The 22468-nt window shown below is 47.0% G+C and overlaps 1 protein-coding gene across 2 annotated transcripts in view; it reads right to left on the reverse strand.

Annotated features, from left to right (window-relative positions):
* LOC146045576 (transmembrane protein 263-A-like) overlaps positions 1-19494 on the reverse strand; it is a 282338-nt gene extending 262844 nt beyond the window's left edge. For both annotated transcript variants that reach the window (XM_083164537.1, XM_083164536.1), the window contains exons 1-2: positions 19365-19494; positions 15160-15241 (exon numbers count right to left, since the gene is read on the reverse strand). In XM_083164537.1, the coding sequence (XP_083020663.1) occupies positions 15160-15241; positions 19365-19370 (88 nt within the window). In that variant the 5' untranslated portion in view covers positions 19371-19494. The remainder of the gene's footprint in view (positions 1-15159; positions 15242-19364) is intronic.
* Positions 19495-22468: the final 2974 nt, after the last annotated feature.

Raw genomic sequence — 22468 nt, forward strand, 5'->3', positions numbered from 1 at the left:
GCATTTTTAGAGCACACAGGCCCACCTGCAGCAGGCGGGACCCTTGTGCGGCGAAGCCGCATGGCGAAAAGGTTGTGTGGCCTCATAGGAAGGAGGCGTGGCATCACAAAAAGGAGGCATTACACTGCCCATTCCACATTATGGAACACACCATTATGCCCATTCCACATTATGCCACACACCATAATATGCCCATTACACATTAAGCGCACACTGTGATGCCCATTACACAATATGCTGCACACAGTTATGCCCCATAGACAAAAAAACAAGAGCAGGACACTTACTAGTCTTGGCTTCCACTGTAGGCACTGGCATTGCAGGACAAATCCGACTACAGTCACCAAGTGACTGGCTCTGCCAAGCACTCTACTTAAATAGAACCCCACTGCCATGGCGCCCTGCTGCAGATTTTCTAGCTGCTGGAAATGGATGTGGTGGTGCCGGTGGGTCAGGTGTGGCGGCATCATGACGCTACGGCGTCATGACGATAAAATGGTAATGACGGCTGGGGCGGTGCAGACTGTGATGGCCAGGACTGGAGGCAGTGGGGCGGGCTCAGAAGCAGCTGCTGCCGCGTCATGGTGATGATGGGCTGGGCGGGCAGCGCAGGCTGGCCATGCAGCAAGGACTGGAGGCAGCGGGCGGGCTCAGGAGTCATGGCGTCAATATGCAAATGACGTGGCGGCCGTCACAGTGATGGACAAGGAGACAGCGGGGCAGGCACAGGTGCCGTATGACTACAAGTTCTGCACAAAATCGGCCCACAAGGCCATCGGCCCTTCTGGCATTTGCCAGAACTGCCAGATGGCCAGTCCGGCCCTGGTATCAAGGGTACTATAATGGAAACTACTGAGGAGGAAAGAGATCTAGGAGTCACTATTTCAAGTGACTTAAAGGCAGGGAGGCAATGTAACAAAGCAATGAGGAAGGCTAGTCAGATGCTTGGTTGCATAGGGAGAGGAATCAGTAGCAGAAAAAAAGACGTAATAATGCCACTTTATAGGTCATTGGTACGACCTCATCTAGAGTATTGTGTTCAGTTCTGGAGGCCATATCTCCAGAAGGATATAAATACATTAGAGAGTGTACAAAGAAGGGCAACTAAAATGGTGCATGGTCTACATCACAAAACTTACCTGGATAGACTAAAAGATCTTAACATGTATAGTTTGGAGCAGAGAAGGGAAAGGGGGGGACATGATAGAAATCTTCAAATATATCAAGGGTTTTAACATAGTACAGGAGGGAAATTTTCTTCAGAGGAAAAGAAGTAATAGAACACGAGGACATGCACTGAAACTGGAGGGAGGTAATTTCAGGGGAAATGTTAGAAAGAATTACTTCACAGAAAGGGTAGTGGATAAGTGGAATAGCCTCCCATCAGAGGTGGTAGAGGAAGACAGTAGAACAATTTAAACATGCTTGGGATAGGCATATGAATATCCTTACAAAGAAATAAGGATTGAAAAGGGTTGAGTTTACCTGAAGGGTAAAAAAAGGGGCAGACTAGATGGGCCAAATGGTTCTTATCTGCCGTCACATTCTATGTTTCTATGTTAACGCTCACCCACACTCAGCGGCAGAATAAAGTGCGACCGGCTGGCAGCCTGCTGAACGGACTTTATGGCCAGCGTGACGACCATATAGACTAGAGCGAGCAGAAGTAGGAGATTTCTGGACAGAATAATTAAGGATTTTGCTGGTGATAGCACAATGACCCCAGTGAGGATGTTCCAGTCCTGAACAGGAGAACGCAATTTTTAACCAGGAAAATGCCTGGAAAAAAGATTCAATGATTGCAAAGCACATTGCTGGGCCGCGTCTGTGATGGAGGGAGCCCCAGGAGGACGCACAAGGAAATTGCAGTTATCGCTGAACATTCTCTCTGCTGAGCAATACTTTCTGCTGGGCTATTACGCCGTGGTGCCAGTTATAGCACATCCTTCTGGACGTTACCATTGGCTTATTTTTTGCTACTGGCCATGGGATGTAGTCAAAGGGCATTGAAGGCTATCAGCATTGAAGGCGGTCAGATCCAATTTTTTTATAGTCGGATCTGTTTCTCAGAAACAACTGCAGATTGTCGAATTCGTGGCTGTTTTCCTACAATCCGCGCCAGTTTCCGACAATTTATGGACCCCCCAAAAAGTGAAAAATTGTTATTATGTCGTCATTGCTAAAATGGTAACATTCAACATGGCGACATGCTGGAGCGGGCGGCAGCAGGTAAGTCGCCACTGGGCCACCAGGACATATCTACATTCCATCACGGTCTACATGATGAACATTGATGTGGTCAGCGTAAGCATTATGAACGACTGATGATATTTGGTACCCAACCTTTGGGCATTACCATAAATCACATTGCTGAGTATAATTAACTGTGCTGTAACGGGGCAATGTTCAGAGAAAGGGGGGTAAATGTACTAACATGGGAGTTCTATTGAAGACCAATCAGGTTCCATATATGACCTTCTGGAATGTGCTAATAAATAATTAGAATCTGGGTGGTTGCTATGGACATCTTAGTGATATAACCCCAGTGCGTCTGTGCAGAAGCATTAATACACAGAATACTTATGGATGACCGGCGGTCCGGATACCTACACCAGCATCTTCCAGGGGAAATCTCAACAGGAGTGCGGTAAGTATACTTACCTTCCCCTTGCTCCCAAGAGCCTAATATTAACCTAACACCCCACAGCCTAACCCTAACCTTCTCCCACCCCGCAGCCTAACCCTAACCTTCTCCCGCCCCGCAGCCTAACCCTAAACTTCTCACGCCCCACAGCCTAACCCTAACCTTCTCCCGCCCCGCAGCCTAACCCTAACCTTCTCCCGCCCCGCAGCCTAACCCTAACCTTCTCCCGCCCCGCAGCCTAACCCTAACCTTCTCACGCCCCACAGCCTAACCCTAACCTTCTCCCGCCCCGCAGCCTAACCCTAACCTTCTCACGCCCCACAGCCTAACCCTAACCTTCTCCCGCCCCGCAGCCTAACCCTAACCTTCTCCCGCCCCACAGCCTAACCCTAACCTTCTCCCGCCCCGCAGCCTAACCCTAACCTTCTCCCACCCCGCAGCCTAACCCTAACCTTCTCCCGCCCCGCAGCCTAACCCTAACCTTCTCCCGCCCCGCAGCCTAACCCTAACCTTCTCCCGCCCCGCAGCCTAACCCTAACCTTCTCACGCCCCACAGCCTAACCCTAACCTTCTCCCGCCCCGCAGCCTAACCCTAACCTTCTCCCGCCCCACAGCCTAACCCTAACCTTCTCACGCCCCACAGCCTAACCCTAACCTTCTCCCGCCCCACAGCCTAACCCTAACCTTCTCACGCCCCGCAGCCTAACCCTAACCTTCTCACGCCCCACAGCCTAACCCTAACCTTCTCCCGCCCCGCAGCCTAACCCTAACCTTCTCCCGCCCCGCAGCCTAACCCTAACCTTCTCCCGCCCCGCAGCCTAACCCTAACCTTCTCCCGCCCCGCAGCCTAACCCTAACCTTCTCCCACCCCGCAGCCTAACCCTAACCTTCTCCCGCCCCGCAGCCTAACCCTAACCTTCTCCCGCCCCGCAGCCTAACCCTAACCTTCTCCCGCCCCGCAGCCTAACCCTAACCTTCTCCCACCCCGCAGCCTAACCCTAACCTTCTCCCGCCCCGCAGCCTAACCCTAACCTTCTCCCACCCCGCAGCCTAACCCTAACCTTCTCCCGCCCCGCAGCCTAACCCTAACCTTCTCCCGCCCCGCAGCCTAACCCTAACCTTCTCCCATCCCGCAGCCTAACCCTAACCTTCTCCCGGCCCGCAACCTAATCCTAACCTTCTCCCGGCCCGCAGCCTAACCCTAACCTTCTCCCGGCCCGCAGCCTAACCCTAACCTTCTCCCACCCTGCAGCCTAACCCTAACCTTCTCCCACCCCGCAGCCTAACCCTAACCTTCTCCCACCCCGCAGCCTAACCCTAACCTTCTCCCGCCCCCCAGCCTAACCCTAACCTTCTCCCGCCCCGCAGCCTAACCCTAACCTTCTCCCACCCCGCAGCCTAACCCTAACCTTCTCCCACCCCGCAGCCTAACCCTAACCTTCTCCCGCCACGCAGCCTAACCCTAACCTTCTCCCGCCACGCAGCCTAACCCTAACCTTCTCCCGCCACGCAGCCTAACCCTAACCTTCTCCCGCCACGCAGCCTAACCCTAACCTTCTCCCGCCACGCAGCCTAACCCTAACCTTCTCCCGCCACGCACCCTAACCCTAACCTTCTCCCGCCCCGCAGCCTAACCCTAACCTTCTCCCGCCCCGCAGCCTAACCCTAACCTTCTCCAGCCCCGCAGACTAACCCTAACCCTAACCTTCTCCCGCCCCGCAGCCTAACCCTAACCTTCTTCCATCCCGCAGCCTAACCCTAACATTCTCCCTCCCAGTGAGCTTGCCGATGTCGGAATTCTGAATGCTGCCATCCCATTTGCTGTGATGTAAACAGCATCCTTAAATACACATAGGGCTGATTATGAGGATGGGCATCAATACACTCATAATGAGGATGGACATTGAACCACAGTACAGATAACGGGGTACAACTTGGCATAGGGGCAAATATACACATTTAGTTCCATACGCAAAATGCAGGCGCAATGACGCAATGACGTCCATCATTGGCCCCCCTGTCTGTAGGGCTGCTCAGAGGTGTTACATTATATATATATATATATATATATATATATATATATATATATATATATATATATATATATACACACACACACACACACACACACACACACACACACACACACAAATATACACACACAGTTACTTATACAAGCTATTACACTTTGGTCCCAGATGGTAATTAACCACAGAGGGAAGAAGCAGCAATGGCTGTCCTCTGCTGTCTGGATCAGGTTCCCCCTCATTCTCTGCCTTCTGCCATCTCCTTTATGTGTCTCTCGCCGGCCGCGTCCGTCCCAGGCTCCGCCATGGCCTCTCCCGGAACAAAGAACAAGGCTTGTTTTAAGGGCTCCGGCAGCACACAATAAGAACCTTGCTGTGGCCTGGAACCTGAGCCGGGCAGGAGAAACCTTAGTTGGGCGGCGTATTCCTGATACCTCTATGTCCGGCACTTTCTCAGAGAGGTGCAGAAAATCCCCCCTCGGTCATGTGAGACCCCGTCTCATGTACAGTATTCACAAGTCCACGTATAAGAGGAAGATAAAGTGCATTGGTAACTGGACCCATAGGCCCAATATATGGCAATCAGGCCCTGTAATCATATCTGCTGAATTTAAACAATAAATTAAAGGTCTGTGATGTCATTTAAAAATAAAAAAAGAAGAGTTTATGGCATTAATATAGAAAGTGAAAGCAGTGATATAGGACGGAATGTTTGCAATTAAACCATTTTACCCGGACTTTGGTTTGCTAATTTGCAAAAGGGTTTTCTAATTATTATTATCAGATAAATATGGCTGCCCTGTGCCGGCCCCACCCCATAAACCAGTGACGTCACCTGACAAACCAGTGACGTCACCTGACAAACCAGTGACGTCACCTGACAAACCAGTGACGTCACCTGACAAACCAGTGACGTCACCTGACAAACCAGTGACGTCACCTGACAAACCAGTGACGTCACCTGACAAACCAGTGACGTCACCTGACAAACCAGTGACGTCACCTGATGGGGGGGGGGGGGGGGCACCAACAGGAGAAAGTGCAGTGCAGCCAAAACAGGCTACCGGACCATGCCATCCAGGTGCAATTGTGCCAACCACAGAGTCCACTGTTGCCTACGGCCCTCTTGTCTACCAAATGCTGGGAACTACAGTACATTGTAATATCTATTATAATACACAGGGAGTGTTTCTCCTCTGCACTCCAACTGCCCCACCCAGAGTTCCTCTTAATATATCATTCAGCTACATTCGAACACGTCAAGTAGTTGTCAGGGTCCCTCACCGGCCCATTTCTACAAGAAGAGGGAGCATCAATACTCAGTGGGGCTGGTTTGTAACCCAATGGGAGTGATGACTGATCGTTTAGAGCAATCTCTGCGTAGATGATATTATTGTATTTGATGGCATCTCCGTGTTCACTGCACTCGTTGGGACAGTCATATAGGTCAGGGAAAATTCCGATGACTTCAATGATGCTTAGAATTGAAAATAAAAAGTGAAATAAAAAGTGTCCTGACAAAACATAAAGAGGGTATAATATGGAGTTCATCATACAGCAAACCAGGTATAATTGCTGCAGCACTGCATGTAGCACAGGAAATAAATACTCGTGTTCACCTACGAGTAGATTTGTACTCATCTATGATGTGATCACAGACCTCTCAGTTTGAGCGCTCCAGCTGTTGTGAAACTACACATCCCAGCATGCTCTGCCACAGTTTTAGTATTCCCTTACAGAAAAATTGTGGCAGGGCATGCCGAGACTTGTAGTTTCACAACAGCTGGAGAGTCACAAGTTGGCCATGTCTACTTTACAAGACCGTCAGGTTGGAGATGAACCAGCCTTTTCCAGATGCAAATTAAATGCAGGTTGGCAATTGCCTCAACACACCCACAGCAGAGTTACCTGAGGACGCCGCAGTACAACAGAGTTACACCCCTTTACGTCGCAGGCTTAAAAGCATTTGAAATGATTAGGACTCTGATTTGTGCAAGCTTGCATATACATAGTTTAGAACTGGGGCAGCCAACTCCAGTCCTCGAGAGCTACCAACAGTTCATGTTTTCCAGGTCTCCTCACAGAATCACAAGTGAAGTAATTAGCTCCACCTGTGGATCTTTTATAATGTGTTAATAAATAATGAGTGCACCTGTGCAGCAGCTAGGTTGCCTGGAAAATGTGAAGTGTTGGTAGCTGATATACAACGATTTACAGTTCAGCTAAAATATTTGCCCATCTCAACTCTGAGGGGAATATTCAATCCCAGGTTATCCCGGCAGTCATAAACCTGCCTCTTTTTCAGTCCGCACGACAGCAAATTGGCAGGCAGGATTCAATGTCCTGCCTGCCGAGTGCCGAAAAGTGGGCGTGGCCGTGAGAAACAGCCATGGTTTGCCGAGTTCCGGTATTGAGCTTGACAATTTACGGCCTTTCTTGGCAAAGTCAGGCCCGTTTTGCCGAGATGCCTCTCCAATACTGACGGGAAAGACTGCATTAAATAGGTACCCGCCGCTATTTCCCAGCAATACCCCCCCCCCCCCCCCCCTGAAATATGAATGAATAATGAACCATAAAAAATTTGTCTCACTCACTCTCAGTCTCACCGATATTCCTATTACTGGTGATGTTTGAAATTCAGTGTACTGTGAACATTATGGGCTAAATTTAATAAACCTTCTAAAGAAAATTAAAAAGAGGTGATGTTGCCCGTAGCAACTAATGAGATTCTATAATTTTCTAGGCTGCAATAGAGAAATTGATAGACCAAATCTGGTTGTTGCTATCGGCAATATCACATCACATTTTCGTTTATAGAATAGTGTTCAGTCTTGCACCCGCCATCTTTGAAAACCCATGAAGTCCCTCTTCCCTGCCTGGGGTGTCGCTGTCTGCTGTGGTGTTTCTAGCACAGGTCTGGTTTGCATATCAGTGCTGATATACAGACCACACTGTGCTAGAAGCACTACAGCAGACAGCGATACCCCAGGCAGGGAAGAGGAACTGCATGGGTTTTCAAAGATGACGTGTGCTAGAATGAACACTACAGAAGGTTTAGTAAACTGGGCTTGGCTTCACATTTGTGACATCAGTCGCCCATTGACAATAGCACTGTCCGTGGTGCTGAAGCGAAACCTGCTCTCTGCAAAGCCTGCAATTCTTTTGGCACACCCCTCGCTGGACTTGGGCCCTTATTCAGATCTGATGATCGCAGTACAAATTTGTTCTCAAAATGGGCAAAACCATGCTGCACTGCAGGCGGGGCAGATGTAATGTATATAGAGAGAGTTAGATATGTGTGTGAGTTATGTTTCTGTGCAGGGTAAATACTGGCTGCATTATTTCTACACTGCAATTTAAATTTCAGTTTCAACACAGCCCACCCAAATCTAACTCTCTCTGCACATGTAACCTCTGCCCCAATGGCTTTTGACCATTTTGAGAACAAATTTGTACTGGCCCATAATGTATTGCAAAATACATTATGGGCCAGTTCCCCCCTTAAGTTGAAACACAACTGAAATATTGTGTTAATTCCAGAGGAGGCACAGTGTCAAAGCACGCAACACGGGAGTTGCCAATTGTCCACTGTATATGGACTTGCAGCCATGCTGGCGGAAAGAGTCAGCTGACACTCACATGACAGGACGGTTGTGTGACATCAAACGGTGGCTGCCCAGTAACTCTCATTTTACGGAAATTGTGGTCTGTCCGTGGTAGATCGATCCATACACAACAGCAATCTCCGTTCGCGCACAAATATGCCTGATCTGGGCGCAGTTTCTGATTTGTTACAATGGGGTATATTCAATGCCAAATGGCGGCGAGCGGCGCCGACAGCTCACCGTCATAGTTCGGAGGTCAGTATTTAACAGACCCCACTTCACTCGTCGTACCTCAGCTGCCAAATGGCAAGGCTCGGTGCTATATGCGGCAGGCTCACTGCATTTGGGGAGAACCTCGCCGTTCCTGGGAATCATCGCCGTCCTTTGACAGCGAGGATTTCCTCAGACCATAGAAAACGGCGAAAACAAGCTATCCTCGCCATACAAACCCCCTTGCCGGCTGCATTGAATATACCCCTTTGTATCATATGCACTATGTTGAACGCAGATCGGTTAATCCGTGATTCCACTTGTGCCTGACTCAGAACTAGGAACTATACGCTCAGGAAACCGGCCCAGGTTCAACTGTTCAGCCCTTTAAAACGCCTTGCAAAGTTCTATAGAAAAATACTCGATTTACAATGGACTTGGTGCTTAGACCAGGAAAATGAGTACTACTGTATGTTCATTGCAGACCTTTTTACCCTTTGCCAAATTGGACTGTAAAATCTAATTAAAGGAAATAAATCATGTCAACGAGTGAAATAACCCACTGGCTGTGAAACTGTATATATATATTACGACCATTATGCCTTAATGAACAGGTCTGTGAACTGCGACTGTGTAAGCAAATAACTTTGGCTATTTGCTCTGCGGTGGAGAAGCTCGCAAAGCATTAAGTGATCTGTGGTGTCCAGGCGCCCTCTGCTGGTCATAGAAAGTGTACGTAGACACGGTGTATGCTAATTCTGTATCTCCTCAAGATGCGCAGCAGAGGATTTAATTAACAATGAGCAAGATTAGTTTTCTAATCCAATTGAAATTAATAATCCCGGTATCGGATCCTTTTTTTGCACGAATACTTGCAGTTATGCAAAATAGCGTTCATTATTTAAATGATGACCAAACCCAAAGGGTTAAATTGACTAAAACTTCTAAAAATGAAAAGAGCTGATTTTGTTGTTGTTTGATCGTAGCGACCAATCAGATTCTGTTTAGGATTTTCTAGAATACAATAGAGAAATACAATTGATATGAATTTGTTTGTGTTCCCTGTATTATTGATAAGCTCAATCTTTCAGCTGAGTCGATTGATTCGGTGATCGGTATACATGGGATGAAGGCTAACGAGTTCCATTGGCGCCATGCTACGAATCCCCATTTGGCCTCTGGCGGTTCCTACATACCTTATGTTAAAAGACAACAGCATCAACTTTAAAGGCACCGACCCCCACAGGGTCGTGCCGGAAAGTATCAGGGTGATCCTTGGGGTTGACCTTCTTGCTGATTTCAGTCTAGTGAAAGTGATATTTGCGTCTTCAGGGATTATTATGGATTTTGGTTTGTGAAAAAGTCACATGTTCTATAACAAAGATGAACAATCAAACTGGGGAAAACCCCAAATCTCCGATGGGATTAATGGTCCAGCCTAATATAGATTTCACATAGACAACAGCCTAGAACCCAGTGTAACCCCACGGTAAAATAGTTGTTTAAAAAAAAAAAAAAAATTTAATCTTTTTTTTTTAATTTTACACCATCAGTGAATTATAAGACATAGACGGGGGATACAGAAAAACGGTACAATAGCTTTAAAAGAGTAAGGAATATTTAGTGCCAAATGTCATACTAATCTTAAACATCTGAGATTTCAGAAAGTCGGCAGATAAATTGTTATCTGCAATGTTTAGTGCGGCGAAACCTGGGTTTTACATCATTAAATGTTGCTGCTTTAAATGTATCTGCTAACTTGCGAAAATCCCAGGACTTTCCATATCCTACACCCGAAGACATTTAGGGGGTGATTCAACAGCGCTCATTGATTACACTGCAATCCCACCGCAACTTCTGCCCACCGCAACTTCTGCCCCCACCGCCGAATCCCCTTGGTGAGATGCGAGGAGATGCACGACGACCATCAAAATGACATCTCTCCATTTTGGAAATCAAACTCTGAACTTACTTTTATTTCCTTCAGTGTCCCTAACAGCGAAACGTCCAGTGTTTTCATGGGTACGCCTATAAAATGCTGGGCCCACCCCTCTTCCTCCCCTACCTGTTTAAACGCCTCAGCGACAGATAGTCACCAAAGGCGTTCGTACAGTGGCCCGGCATTGGCGCAAAGATGCTCATGGGCAGAGCCACACCATCGGTCCCCGGCTCAAATATGCTGGGGACCGATCACTATTGAATCATGTCCTTAAGCTTCATACACACTGGGGGTTATTCTGGTCCATTCCGAAGGACCATACGGACCGATGTTTGGCGTATGTGCATGCGCAGCTGCACTGCTGCGCAGGTGCATACGACGGATGCGTGCACCCAACATTGCATGTGGGGGGAGTGGGGAGATAGTTGCGGACATGGGAATGCCCAGCGTTGCCATGGAAATCACCCGGTGACGTGGGTGGGCAGCTGACATCACCAGAATTCTCAAGGCTGCAAATTTGAATTCAACCAGAATAAGGTCCACTAGCCGATTCGTTCTGGAAGCAAAATGATTAAAGATATCATCGGAGCCCCCGGGCAAACGATACAGCCAATACACATTGAACGATATCGGTAACTATATCGTTCATGCTACTAACATGCAGCACATACGACGGAGGGGGGGTGCATCGTAAACGATATTGCACGTACACACTAGACGATACGAATCATATCATTAACGATATATCGTCTAATATGTATGGGGCCCTCATTTATCCTTGGCTTGACCTCTATGTACGTCTGCATAACCTTGTTCTCTGGCCTAGACAAAGAATAATCCTTCCCTCTCTGTGGGAAGGTGTCAGGCAGAAGATCAATACAACAGTTAATAGGTCTATTAAGTGGTAATATTTAAGGAACATTTTTTTTTTCAATACTCATCAGCGAATTCCGTTCATCTGGATCATACACAGCGACAGGAACACAAATACGGGGACGTTAAACAATTATACTGACAATATACTCCTCATGTCACGTCTGCCAGTAAACTGAATGATTGTGTCCGCGTAACAATGGAAGTCTCAGGTCTAACTGACAAGAGGGAGAAGAAATCAATGGTTCAGTGTGTAGAGACCGTCACACAAACCTCAGGCGCTACAAAGGAAATGATGAGACCGTCCTTCAATGGGTCTATTATCTGGGGCTACACCGGGAAAGAAAAGGATTTTCAAAAGGCACAAATGGAATACCTAAAGGGTAATATAGTGTAGCAGCCAATCATTCGGTCATTATAGGTGATGGCGCAAGGGAGGAAATTGGAGCATGCAGCAGGAATCCCCCCAAAACAAGAGGAGTACATACAAACCCTGCACAGATATGGCCCAGGTTGGACTCTAAGGGGTGTATTCATTGTGGCCGGTGAGGGGGGTTAAACAGCGGGGATCGCCGAAAACAAGCAATCCTCGCCATTTAACCCCCAGCCGGCCGGGCACTCACCCTATTCAACGTTTTGGGGGAATCCTTGCTGTCAGATGACGGAGAGGATTCCCCAAACAGCGAGGCTCTAAAAAGCTAGCGAGGTGGAAAAGGCGCGTGCAGGGGGTCAGTGGAATACTGACCGTGCTCGCTGTGACAGCTCGAACCCTCCGCATTGAAAACTGCCCTAAGGGCTAACTTTTCTAAGATGCGACTTCTATTGAAGATAAGGTTGTTGCCAACCAATCAGATCCCACTTCTTATTTAGAACCTTTTAGATCAGTGATGGCTAACCTTGACACTCCAGCTGTTGTTGAACTACACATCCCAGCATGCCCTGCTATAGTTTTACTATTTGGCCATGCTAAAACTGATGCAGGGCATGCTGGGATGTGTAGTTCAACAACAGCTGCAGTGTTAAAGTTAACCATCACTGATCTAGATCATAATAGAGTGAATCTGGCTGGTTGCTATGGGCAACATCCCAGCTTCAATAGAATTCCCATCAAAGTAAATTTAGTCCTTAGAGACCCGGCAACCCGGGAAAAACAACCCACGTTTGAATTTGCCATCAGGCGCTCTGGAACGTATAAAGACGAAAGGAAATAAAGACTTAGGGGCAGATTTATTAAGCTTGGAGAAGAGATAAACTGGAGATAAAGTGGAGAAAAGGTAAAAGGAGATAAAGCACCAGCCAATCAACTTCCAACTGTCTTTTTCAAACACAGCTGATTGGCTGGTGCTTTATCTCCATTTACCTTTTCTCCACTTTATCTCCAGTTTATCTCTTCTCCAAGCTTAATAAATCTGCCACTTAGACACTACAATTCTCTGTTCCCTACATCTCAGGATTACTGGATGTATCCAGTCACTTTCACGACCCCTAAAATTGAGGAATGTTTGAGCTGGCATACTTTAAAGGGACCAATGACAGTCGGCTGGGAGCAGGTAAAGTCATATAGCCCCGAGGAAGAGTCATAATACACGAAACGCCTTGGTCGCATTGGAGGATACTTACCTGCATATACCCACGACCGGGATAACTACCTGTTCCCCCTCAAGCTGTTGATTTGCTTGAGGGGGAGGAGGGATGGTATCCATGCTCCCAACTATACTCTTTGTACTGGGAGCCGGATGAGGGAAGCGGACGAGGGAGGTCCTCGTGAATGACAGTCATGCCGCAGCGGCAGCACGGCCGTCACTCTCCCCATCGCCTCCCTGCCATCACCTCGGAGACGGCATTCCACCGCTGGGCCCCTGACAATATTGGCGTGGTGGGGGGGGGAGGGTCGGCTAGTGTATATGGGGCATGAAGGACAGACAGCTCTGTGATAACCGTGTAGTTTGGATTTCATATATCAATGCTTTATCCGTGTAATCTAATTCTCTCTGCACATGTTACATCTGCCCCACCTGCAGTGCACATGGTTTTGTCCATTTGAGAAGGAATTTGTCTTTGCGAGTGAACCAGAATAAGTACCTAGGTCTGCACCTAAGAACGGTTGACATTGACAGAAAGTCGACATAAGCTTACAGTCGACATGAACATCGTCGACATGCATTTTTCTCTTTCTTTATTAAAAGGTAGTTTCATACTTGACTATCCAAGTGGGCATGGAGTGAGATTATTGTGCTGAGCGCAGCGAGGCGCCGTGCCAGAAGCATGGCGAGAGCAGTGAGCCATGCGAGAAGACGCGGTACACTTATACTGTGTCCATGTTGACCTAAAGCTTGTCTATCATCTATACCGTAACCCAGAGGTTCCCAAACTGTGTGTCTAGGCACCTTGGGGTGCCCCGGGATGTTTGCAAGGGTGCGTCAGGTTGGGAACCATGACCAAAACAAATTATTTATGCTCAAAGTGATAGGTAACACTAGTGCTGGTGACTGCCAATCATACAATGTATGGACAATTAGAACCACGGCTATGTTCCCCACCACATAACGGAACCGGAGGGCGACCGTTATGCACAAAATTTCTTTTTTTCATTTATCCATAAGAAACGTTTTGACTAGTTTTGTACCTGTGTTTCCAGGCTGAAGCCTGGGTATGGTCAGTGTCTGCTGCCAGTACAAAGACACCGTGTCAACACCAGAAGGCGCCTGCTGAGACCGGACTTCAATATGTATATGGAAAACCTTGTAGCAGTCATCATTATACTCTCCGAAGAGGAGGGAGAGTGAGCCACCAAATCCCCAAACAGTGCGTATAGCGGACACCCCTGCACTGAGATCACGTTTCTGCATGTGACTATATCTAATAAACGTGCGTCTGATAATGCAGGACTACCGGTAATACAGGATGAAACACAACTGACCCAGACATAGATAAAAGAACAGGTATAATCACAGGAGCAATAAAGGCAATGAAAAAATACAGCATAATATCTAGTGTATGTAGTACTATGTACTATCATATTAATGCTGGAACCTAGCGCGTGCAGCTCTCATTGTGTGCAGCTCACTGCCGCAACCTCGGGCCTACTATGTGCAGCTCACTGCCGCAACCTCGGGCCTACTGTGTGCAGCTCACTGCCGCAACCTCGGGCCTACTGTGTGCAGCTCACTGCCGCAACCTCGGGCCTACTGTGTGCAGCTCACTGCCGCAACCTTGGGCCTAGTGGGTGCTGCACACTTCCACAACAAAAAAGGGTTATAAATTATAGGAATGTTGGTCACTTGGCTCAGGAGATCAGCAATCCCAAAATGCCACAATATTTGGGCAAGACCAGTTGTTGAGGATGGCACAAGGTCCCCATGCCATAGCAGAGCACTACTGTGCCCCATACCCAGCCTCCTGTTATCGTCCCCCCACCTCATGATGTCACACAGAGTGAACCGGAATCCAGAAACTGACGCACCAGTCAACAGCCGTCTGCCGTTCCACACACCCTACAGGCCAAACATAGGTGCCACCAGGGCAGCAACAGGTTTGTCCCCTTGGCCACGCCCTCTGGGTTACCGCTGCACTAGCCTAGTTACAACCCAGCCGTAAGTCCACCGCAACCGTTGCAGCACTGAGTGAGACATAGCCAGATATATTATGCAGAATGATGTGGCCTAAATCACAGCTGTAATGTACGATCTATAAAGTGTAGACAAATATAGAAAAGGAACAGGATAAATCCATAATAATTCAATGTCAATGATCATTAACAATATGAGCGTAGCACTTACAGAAGAATCACAAAGCCTGGCCACCTACTGCAATGACCAGTGATGGAGGAAAGCCCCCCCCGCCGCTCTAAGCCCAGCTTACCTGCAGGCTCCTCTGTCAGGTGCACAGCGACCTCCTCCTCATCGGCGGCTGCAGCATTATCCTCCAGCATCTCAGTTGGTCCCTGAAATCAAAAGAACTCAACATGTTATGAACTGTAGTGACAGGGTAGTAGCAGGAGCAACGGCAAAGAAACAGATTTAGGGCTGGCCCTTATTCTAGTTCACGCTTTCTGACTAAATCCTTCTTAGATGGACAAAACCATGTGCACTGCAGGAGGGCAGATGTAACATGTGCAGAGAGAATTAGATTTGGGTGAGTTATTTTGTTTCTGTGCAGGGTAAATACTGGCTGCTTTATTTTTACATTGCAATATAGATCTCACTTTGAAGTAAAACATCACCCAAATCTAATTCTCTCTGCACAAGTTACATCTGCCCCACCTGCAGTGCACATGGTTTTACCAATCTTTGAAGGATTTGATCAGAAAGAGTGAACTAGAATAAGGCCCTTAGTGCTTTATTTACTAAAGCTTCTAAAAATGACAAGAGGTGATGTTGCCCATAACAACCAATTACATTCTGTATTGCATCTTAGAAAATGATACAATCTGATTGGTTGATATGGGAAACAACACCTCAGAATGCAGAAAGAAGCCAGTAGGCATCTACAGGGTAAAGCAGGCAAACGTCAAGGTCGACCATGAATGTTCAACCAGTACAAGGTCGACATGAGAAAAAGTTTGACACGCACATGGTGGTCAGACAAAACACACAATCAAAAGTTTGACATGACTATGGTCTACACAAGAAAAAGGTTGACATGCGTTTTTCATGTTTTTGCTTTCGACATGGACTCCCAATTCATGTAACACTTTGCCCGTCATTCTTCGGGCACGATGCCTCGCTTGGCACACTTAAACGTTCCAATTGCAATCCACGAGAATCGTAAAGCATGGAAAAAAGGACGAAAGAAGAAAAAAAATCATGTCGGCCTTTTCCTGTGTCGACTATTGACTTGGCGACCTTTTGCTTGGGACAACGTCAACCTGGCACCTGAAGTGGTCATCCTACTGACCTATCAACCGGAATGCTTAATACAAAGGGGAAATGCAGCAGAAGTTCTAGGGTTTTTAGCCGCATTATCCCTTTAGAACAGGGGTGAGGAACCTTTTTTGTGCCAAGGGCCGTCTGTATGGGGAAAAAATCCTTCGGGGGCCATATATAAAAATTTCTCTTACAAATTGTCCTGCTGCAGCCGTTTCACGCTCTGGCGGCTGCCACTGAATAGGACTGACAGTCTCTGGCTGCTGTTAATTAAAAGGAATCTCGCAAGAACTACCAACTTCTTGCGAGAATTCCCCTGTACTTGACTCCTGGCAAAGGGTGGGAGGGCCACTCACATCACCTACGGGGGCCGCATACGGCCCCAGGGCCTGAGGTTCCCCACCCCTGCTTTAGAACATGGCGCCCGTAGTGTTATATAGACCCCCCATACAGAACAGCGACTACTCAGAGGCTGGAAGTCGCAGGCGATCTCCCTTGAACTCCCCGCCAGCTTCCCAGGTGGCAGGATCGCATACGATCCACCGTGCGTAGTCCATTTGTATGCGATGCACTGTATGCAATCCCAGTCATGGCTGCGGGATCTGATAAATCTTTATGGCAGCCATGGTCATCTCCAGCGCCGATGCGCACGGGACTGCGCATAGGAGCAGAATCGGATCGGATAGGATTTGACACTTTTCACCCAATTTCTCGTCCCGATGCATCAGAATCGGGTGAAAAAGGCGCAAATCAAACAAGCGTATAGCAACCGTCAGCCTAGGTCAGGTGTCACGAGAACTTTTTACCTTTTACCCCAAAATATATTTAGATACACTTACCTCACAAGCTGTCGGGCTCGTTCTGCCGAGAAAAGCCGGAAATAGGCGAGCTCCCGGCCGGAGCTTGTCTATTTCCGTCCTCAACTCGCGGCCACACCCCTTTCTCGCCGCTCGGCGGCTGAGACATTGAATCCTGACCGCCAAACTCAAGTTGAGCAAAGCGAGAATGGGGAAGGGGTTCCCCTGACATTGAATACCCCCCTAGTGTCAGTATTACAGGATGATATAATGACAGTCTATGTGCAATGTTTTCCCCTAGACTAGAGATGGGTGTACCCTGACAGGAGCCTATAACCGGGCAAAGAAACTCTGCACCGCAGCGGCAGTACAGGCTGTGCGCTGCCGATATTGCACAGCAACTAGTCGACTCTACTGAAGAAGCGGTCGGACTTGGAGGCAGGGCCCGGGGCATCACGCAGAGAAGAGTGTTATACACAAGGGCCTGACACACTGCACTGCGTCCTTGTACACTACAGTACTGTAACACACACAGCTGGGCATGCGTATAGATTCTATATATAGATTATATATGCAATTAAATGAAATTGCTGGGGGTAATGGACGGTCACGCTGAATATAGATTCATATGCATGCAGACTGTGTTTCTCAGCGCGACCCAGGAATTTAATTTTTAACCCATTTGGGGCAATTTACCCCTGTTCCCTGACCACTGGCCTAGATAAAGTACCAAGGAGCCAAAACAATAATCAATCAGGATATTGAAATCACCCAAAATAATTGTAGGATTGCTGAAAATAATACAGTGCAGGTTTTAAGGATATCCATGCTTGAGTCTAGATCAGTGGTTCCTACCCTGATCTTCAAGTACCCTAAACTGTGCATGTTTTCCAGGTCTCCTCAAAGAATCAAAGTGAAATAATTAGTTGCACCTGTGGATCTTTTAAAATGTGTCAGTGAGTAATGAGTGCACCTGCCGGGTGACCTTGAAAACATGCACTGTTGAGGGAACTTGAGGACCAGCATTGGGAACCACTGGTCTAGAACAGGGATGGGGAACCTTTGGCCCTCCAGATGTTGTTGAACTATACATCCCAGCATGCCCTGCTACAGTTTTGCTATTTGGCCATGCTAAAACTGTTGCAAAACATGCTGGGTTATGTAGTTCAACAGCTGGAGGGCCAAAGGTTTCCCATCCCTGGTCTATATGGTTAATCCAAATTGACTGAGATTCGTTACCATAATGTCACATCAGCCGCTGATGTCATTTTCTTTGAAGTGGTAGCCTATAAATAACCATCACATTATGGTTTGAGAGACCTGATTTTTTATACTATAAAAAGCCCAAGCTGAACCAGTGGTCAGCTGTATCCATGATCCCAAATACACCGTAATGAATGATTCCATGTACTTTATTCAGGGTATTTTCTGAGTGCAACCATCTGAAAAGGGTATGGATCATTGGGCAGACAGCAACAGACAAGCATTAGGTCGACATGAATAAAGGTGGAATAAAGGTGGACATGAATAAAGGTGGAATAAAGGTGGACATGAATGAAGGTGGACATGCAGGAAGGTCGACATGCAGGAAGGTCGACAGGTCATTAGGCCGACGGGTCATTAGGTCGACACAAGAATTAGGTCAACATGGAGTTTTTCACTTTTTTTTTTGGTCCCGAATTTCGACACAGTCGACATGGACACTCAAACGTAGCGCTGTGCCCGCCATGTTTCGGGCACGGTGCCTCGTTACTCTCTGCACACTACTTTATTCTCCCACCACACCCTAGTAGATGGTAGGGCATGAAATACCTTCTGTCGGCACATGTTGGCTAAAAAAAAAAGTGAAAAACCCCATATTGACCTTTTTACTGTCGACCTAATGCTTACATCGACCCAATGACCTGTCGACCTTTCTGCATGTCGACCTAGTGTTGTCGACCTTATGCTCGTAGACCCAGTGACCGTATCCCTCTGAAAATGTTTTAAGAAGTTTTTAATTAACAAAAATATCCTATTCCTTTAAAAGTCATTAATAGGGATTTAAAAAGGTAAATTGTTCCTTATTTATTAGAGGGGGGATTTCAAGGAAATTGCAGCTTTTATACATTTTGGAATAGTCCTCCATTATATTCAGCTAGGACAATGTACTTTTTAAATTTGGACATAAAATAATATGATTGTTAGGAATCAGAAAACATGCATCATTAGCAACATTTCTTAAAACAAGCAAATCCAGAATAAATGCAACAATCTTACACTATATAACAGCATAACACAATGCACTATATATACTGTAGTCATGCCATACATGAACACACTGCAGTACACAGGAGCAGCTAGAGGTATACTCAATAGATGCAGCCAGCACACTCCATGACCTCCTACAGTCATTCAGTCTCACCTTCATGGCTGCGGGCTGAGTAATGTTATCCTATATGCACAGGGGTGTCTCAGGCTCCCCTTCTGCGTGAGCCACTCATCCACAGCCTGCTCAGCATGTAAACACCGGTTCAGAGGGGGGCGGAAATGACATCACGCTGGTAAATTGTTAGAGCTGCGGGACGAGGCGGACATCTTGTGTGTGGCACTCTCCACTGATTTCAGCACCTTGGATAGCATCCGCTGTAGCTATTGAATGGGGAACAAACACGGACGGGGAATTGAGCCCTGATACTATAGTTTGTGTTCTGAAAATCACCTTTCAATCATGTGAGACTTTTAAATCAGATAAATATTAATCCACGATATGGGTGTGGGATAATATGGTGCATGATATGGTGTTGACCTAGACACTAGTGCCTATCAACCAGTTACCCATTAAAACATATTTCCGGCATGTGACTTACTGATGACTCATTTAACCCTTTGCTCACTGTTACTTTATTCATTGATGTAAAAATGTAGGAAGTTTAACACAGTGACAAGGTCAACATGAGTTTTCGCAATTTTTTGGGTCCCGAATTTCAACATAGTCGACATAGGTAACGTCAAATTGTTCTGCGTTCCCTCGTATGGCGAGCGCACACTATTCAATTCTCCCTGGTAGGGCATGAAATAACGCCTGTTGGCACTTCAGTTAAAAAGAAAAGTGACAAAAATGGCAAGGTCGACCTTTTGACTGGCGACCTTGCCACTGCCAACCTAATGCTTGTGTCTATTTCACATGTCGACCATCAGTGGTTAACCAAATGTATGTCGACCTACATGCAATTAGTCACATGCAATTTGGTACTTTTCATGCCATTGATCACCACAATCGCAGGAAAAGAACCCAATTGCATGTAAATCGCCCTAGTGTATGGGGGCCTTAACAATCTCCCTGATTCACCTAGCGCATTTTGCATACAGCTGTTATGTTTTACAGAGTATAGTTGAACATTCACATCAGTCCCTGCCCAAGTGGAGCCTACAGTCTATATTCCCTACCACATGTACATGCACACACAGACATTCTAGGGTTAATTTTGTTGGGAGCCAATTAGCCAACCAGTATATTTTTGGATTGTGGGAGGAAACCGGAGTACCCGGAGGAAACCAACGCAAGTACAGGGAGAATATGCAAACTCCGCACAGTTAGAGCCATGGTGGGAATCAAACCCATGACCTCAGTGCTGTGAGGCAGTAATGCTAACCATTACACCATCCGTACTGCCCTGTATATATAACACATGGTGGGGATAGAACCCATGACCTCAGCACTGTGAGGCAGTAATGCTAACCATTACACCATTTGTACTGCTCCATATATATAACACATGGTGGGGATAGAACCCATGATCTCAGCGCTGTGAGGCAGTAATTCTATAACCATTACACCATCGGTACTGCCCTGTATATATAACACATGGTGGGGATAGAATCCATGACCTCAGTGCTGTGAGGCAGTAATGCTATAACCATTACACCGTCCGTACTGCCCCGTATATATAACACATGGTGGGAATCAAACCCATGACCTCAGTGCTGTGAGGCAGTAATGCTATAACCATTACACCGTCCGTACTGCCCCGTATATATAACACATGGTGGGAATCAAACCCATGACCTCAGTGCTGTGAGGCAGTAATGCTATAACCATTACACCATCCGTACTGCCCCGTATATATAACACATGGTGGGAATCAAACCCATGACCTCAGTGCTGTGAGGCAGTAATGCTAACCATTACACCGTCCGTACTGCCCCGTATATATAACACATGGTGGGGATAGAACCCATGACCTCAGCGCTGTGAGGCAGTATTGTAACCATTACACCATCCGTACTGCCCTGTATATATAACACATGGTGGGGATAGAACCCATGACCTCAGTGCTGTGAGGCAGTAATACTAACCATTACACCGTCCGTACTGCCCCGTATATATAACACATGGTGGGGATAGAACCCATGACCTCAGCGCTGTGAGGCAGTAATGCTATAACCGTTACACTGTCCGTACTGCCCTGTATATATAACACATGGTGGGGATAGAACCCATGACCTCAGTCCTGTGAGGCAGTAATACTAACCATTACACCGTCCGTACTGCCCCGTATATATAACACATGGTGGGGATAGAACCCATGACCTCAGTGCTGTGAGGCAGTAATGCTAACCATTACACCATACGTACTGCCCCATATATATAACACATGGTGGGGATAGAACCCATGACCTCAGGGCTGTGAGGCAGCAATGCTAACCGTTACACTGTCCGTGCTGCCCGTGCATGTAAGACACAATGATCCCTATGGCTACATGCATTTTAAATAATGTTTAGAGTTAGGCTGCAAGGGGGATATTAGGATAAAGAACTAAGGGGCTTGGGCGTGGGTTGAAATAGGTTAAGGTTGGCTTCATATAAAGCAACCATGCAGTGACACCAGTCACCAGTAAGTGTACACCCATAATCTGGCTACTTTTTAATTTTGTAAGGAAATACAATTGCAGTTAATATGCAAGCACTTTATCTATTATACTAAGTTACATGGAACTGCATCTGTCTCATGTTTGGCTCTGTGACCTTTTTAACCCTAATGATACCCAGTATGCTGTTGTAGGTCTAAACATAGTACTGTAACCTGTAGCTCTGTCATAATAACACTAGATGGCGCACAAGGGTTATCATAATATAGATTTGTGAGACTGGTTTATAGTAAAGATATCCCAATATTGAGGCAGAGCCTTTTCCATCTGAAGGTCACCCTTGTACTATATTCTCATTGCTGCCCCTGCAAAAACCCAGATTTTTGTTGCCGGGTTTTTGGCGGGGCACAGATCATCTCAGCTCACAGACCCCTTTCATACTGCACCTTAAACCCGGGAAATTCCCGGTTCTGCCCCGTTCACACTGGTTCCCTGGTCTGCCTGCCAATAAGTGTGAGGAATCTAAGAGCAGCTTTTATTGGCTGTTGAAAGAGCATCTTTGATTGTCTGTTGAAAGAGCAGCTTTGATTGGCCATACGGGAACCACCACTCTTCCTCCGGTTGAGATCATGCCCCTTGGAGTACTGCTTACAAAGT

Source organism: Crinia signifera, chromosome 11, assembly GCF_055691185.1.
Source record: "Crinia signifera chromosome 11, ASM5569118v1, whole genome shotgun sequence".
Lineage (NCBI taxonomy): Eukaryota > Metazoa > Chordata > Amphibia > Anura > Myobatrachidae > Crinia > Crinia signifera.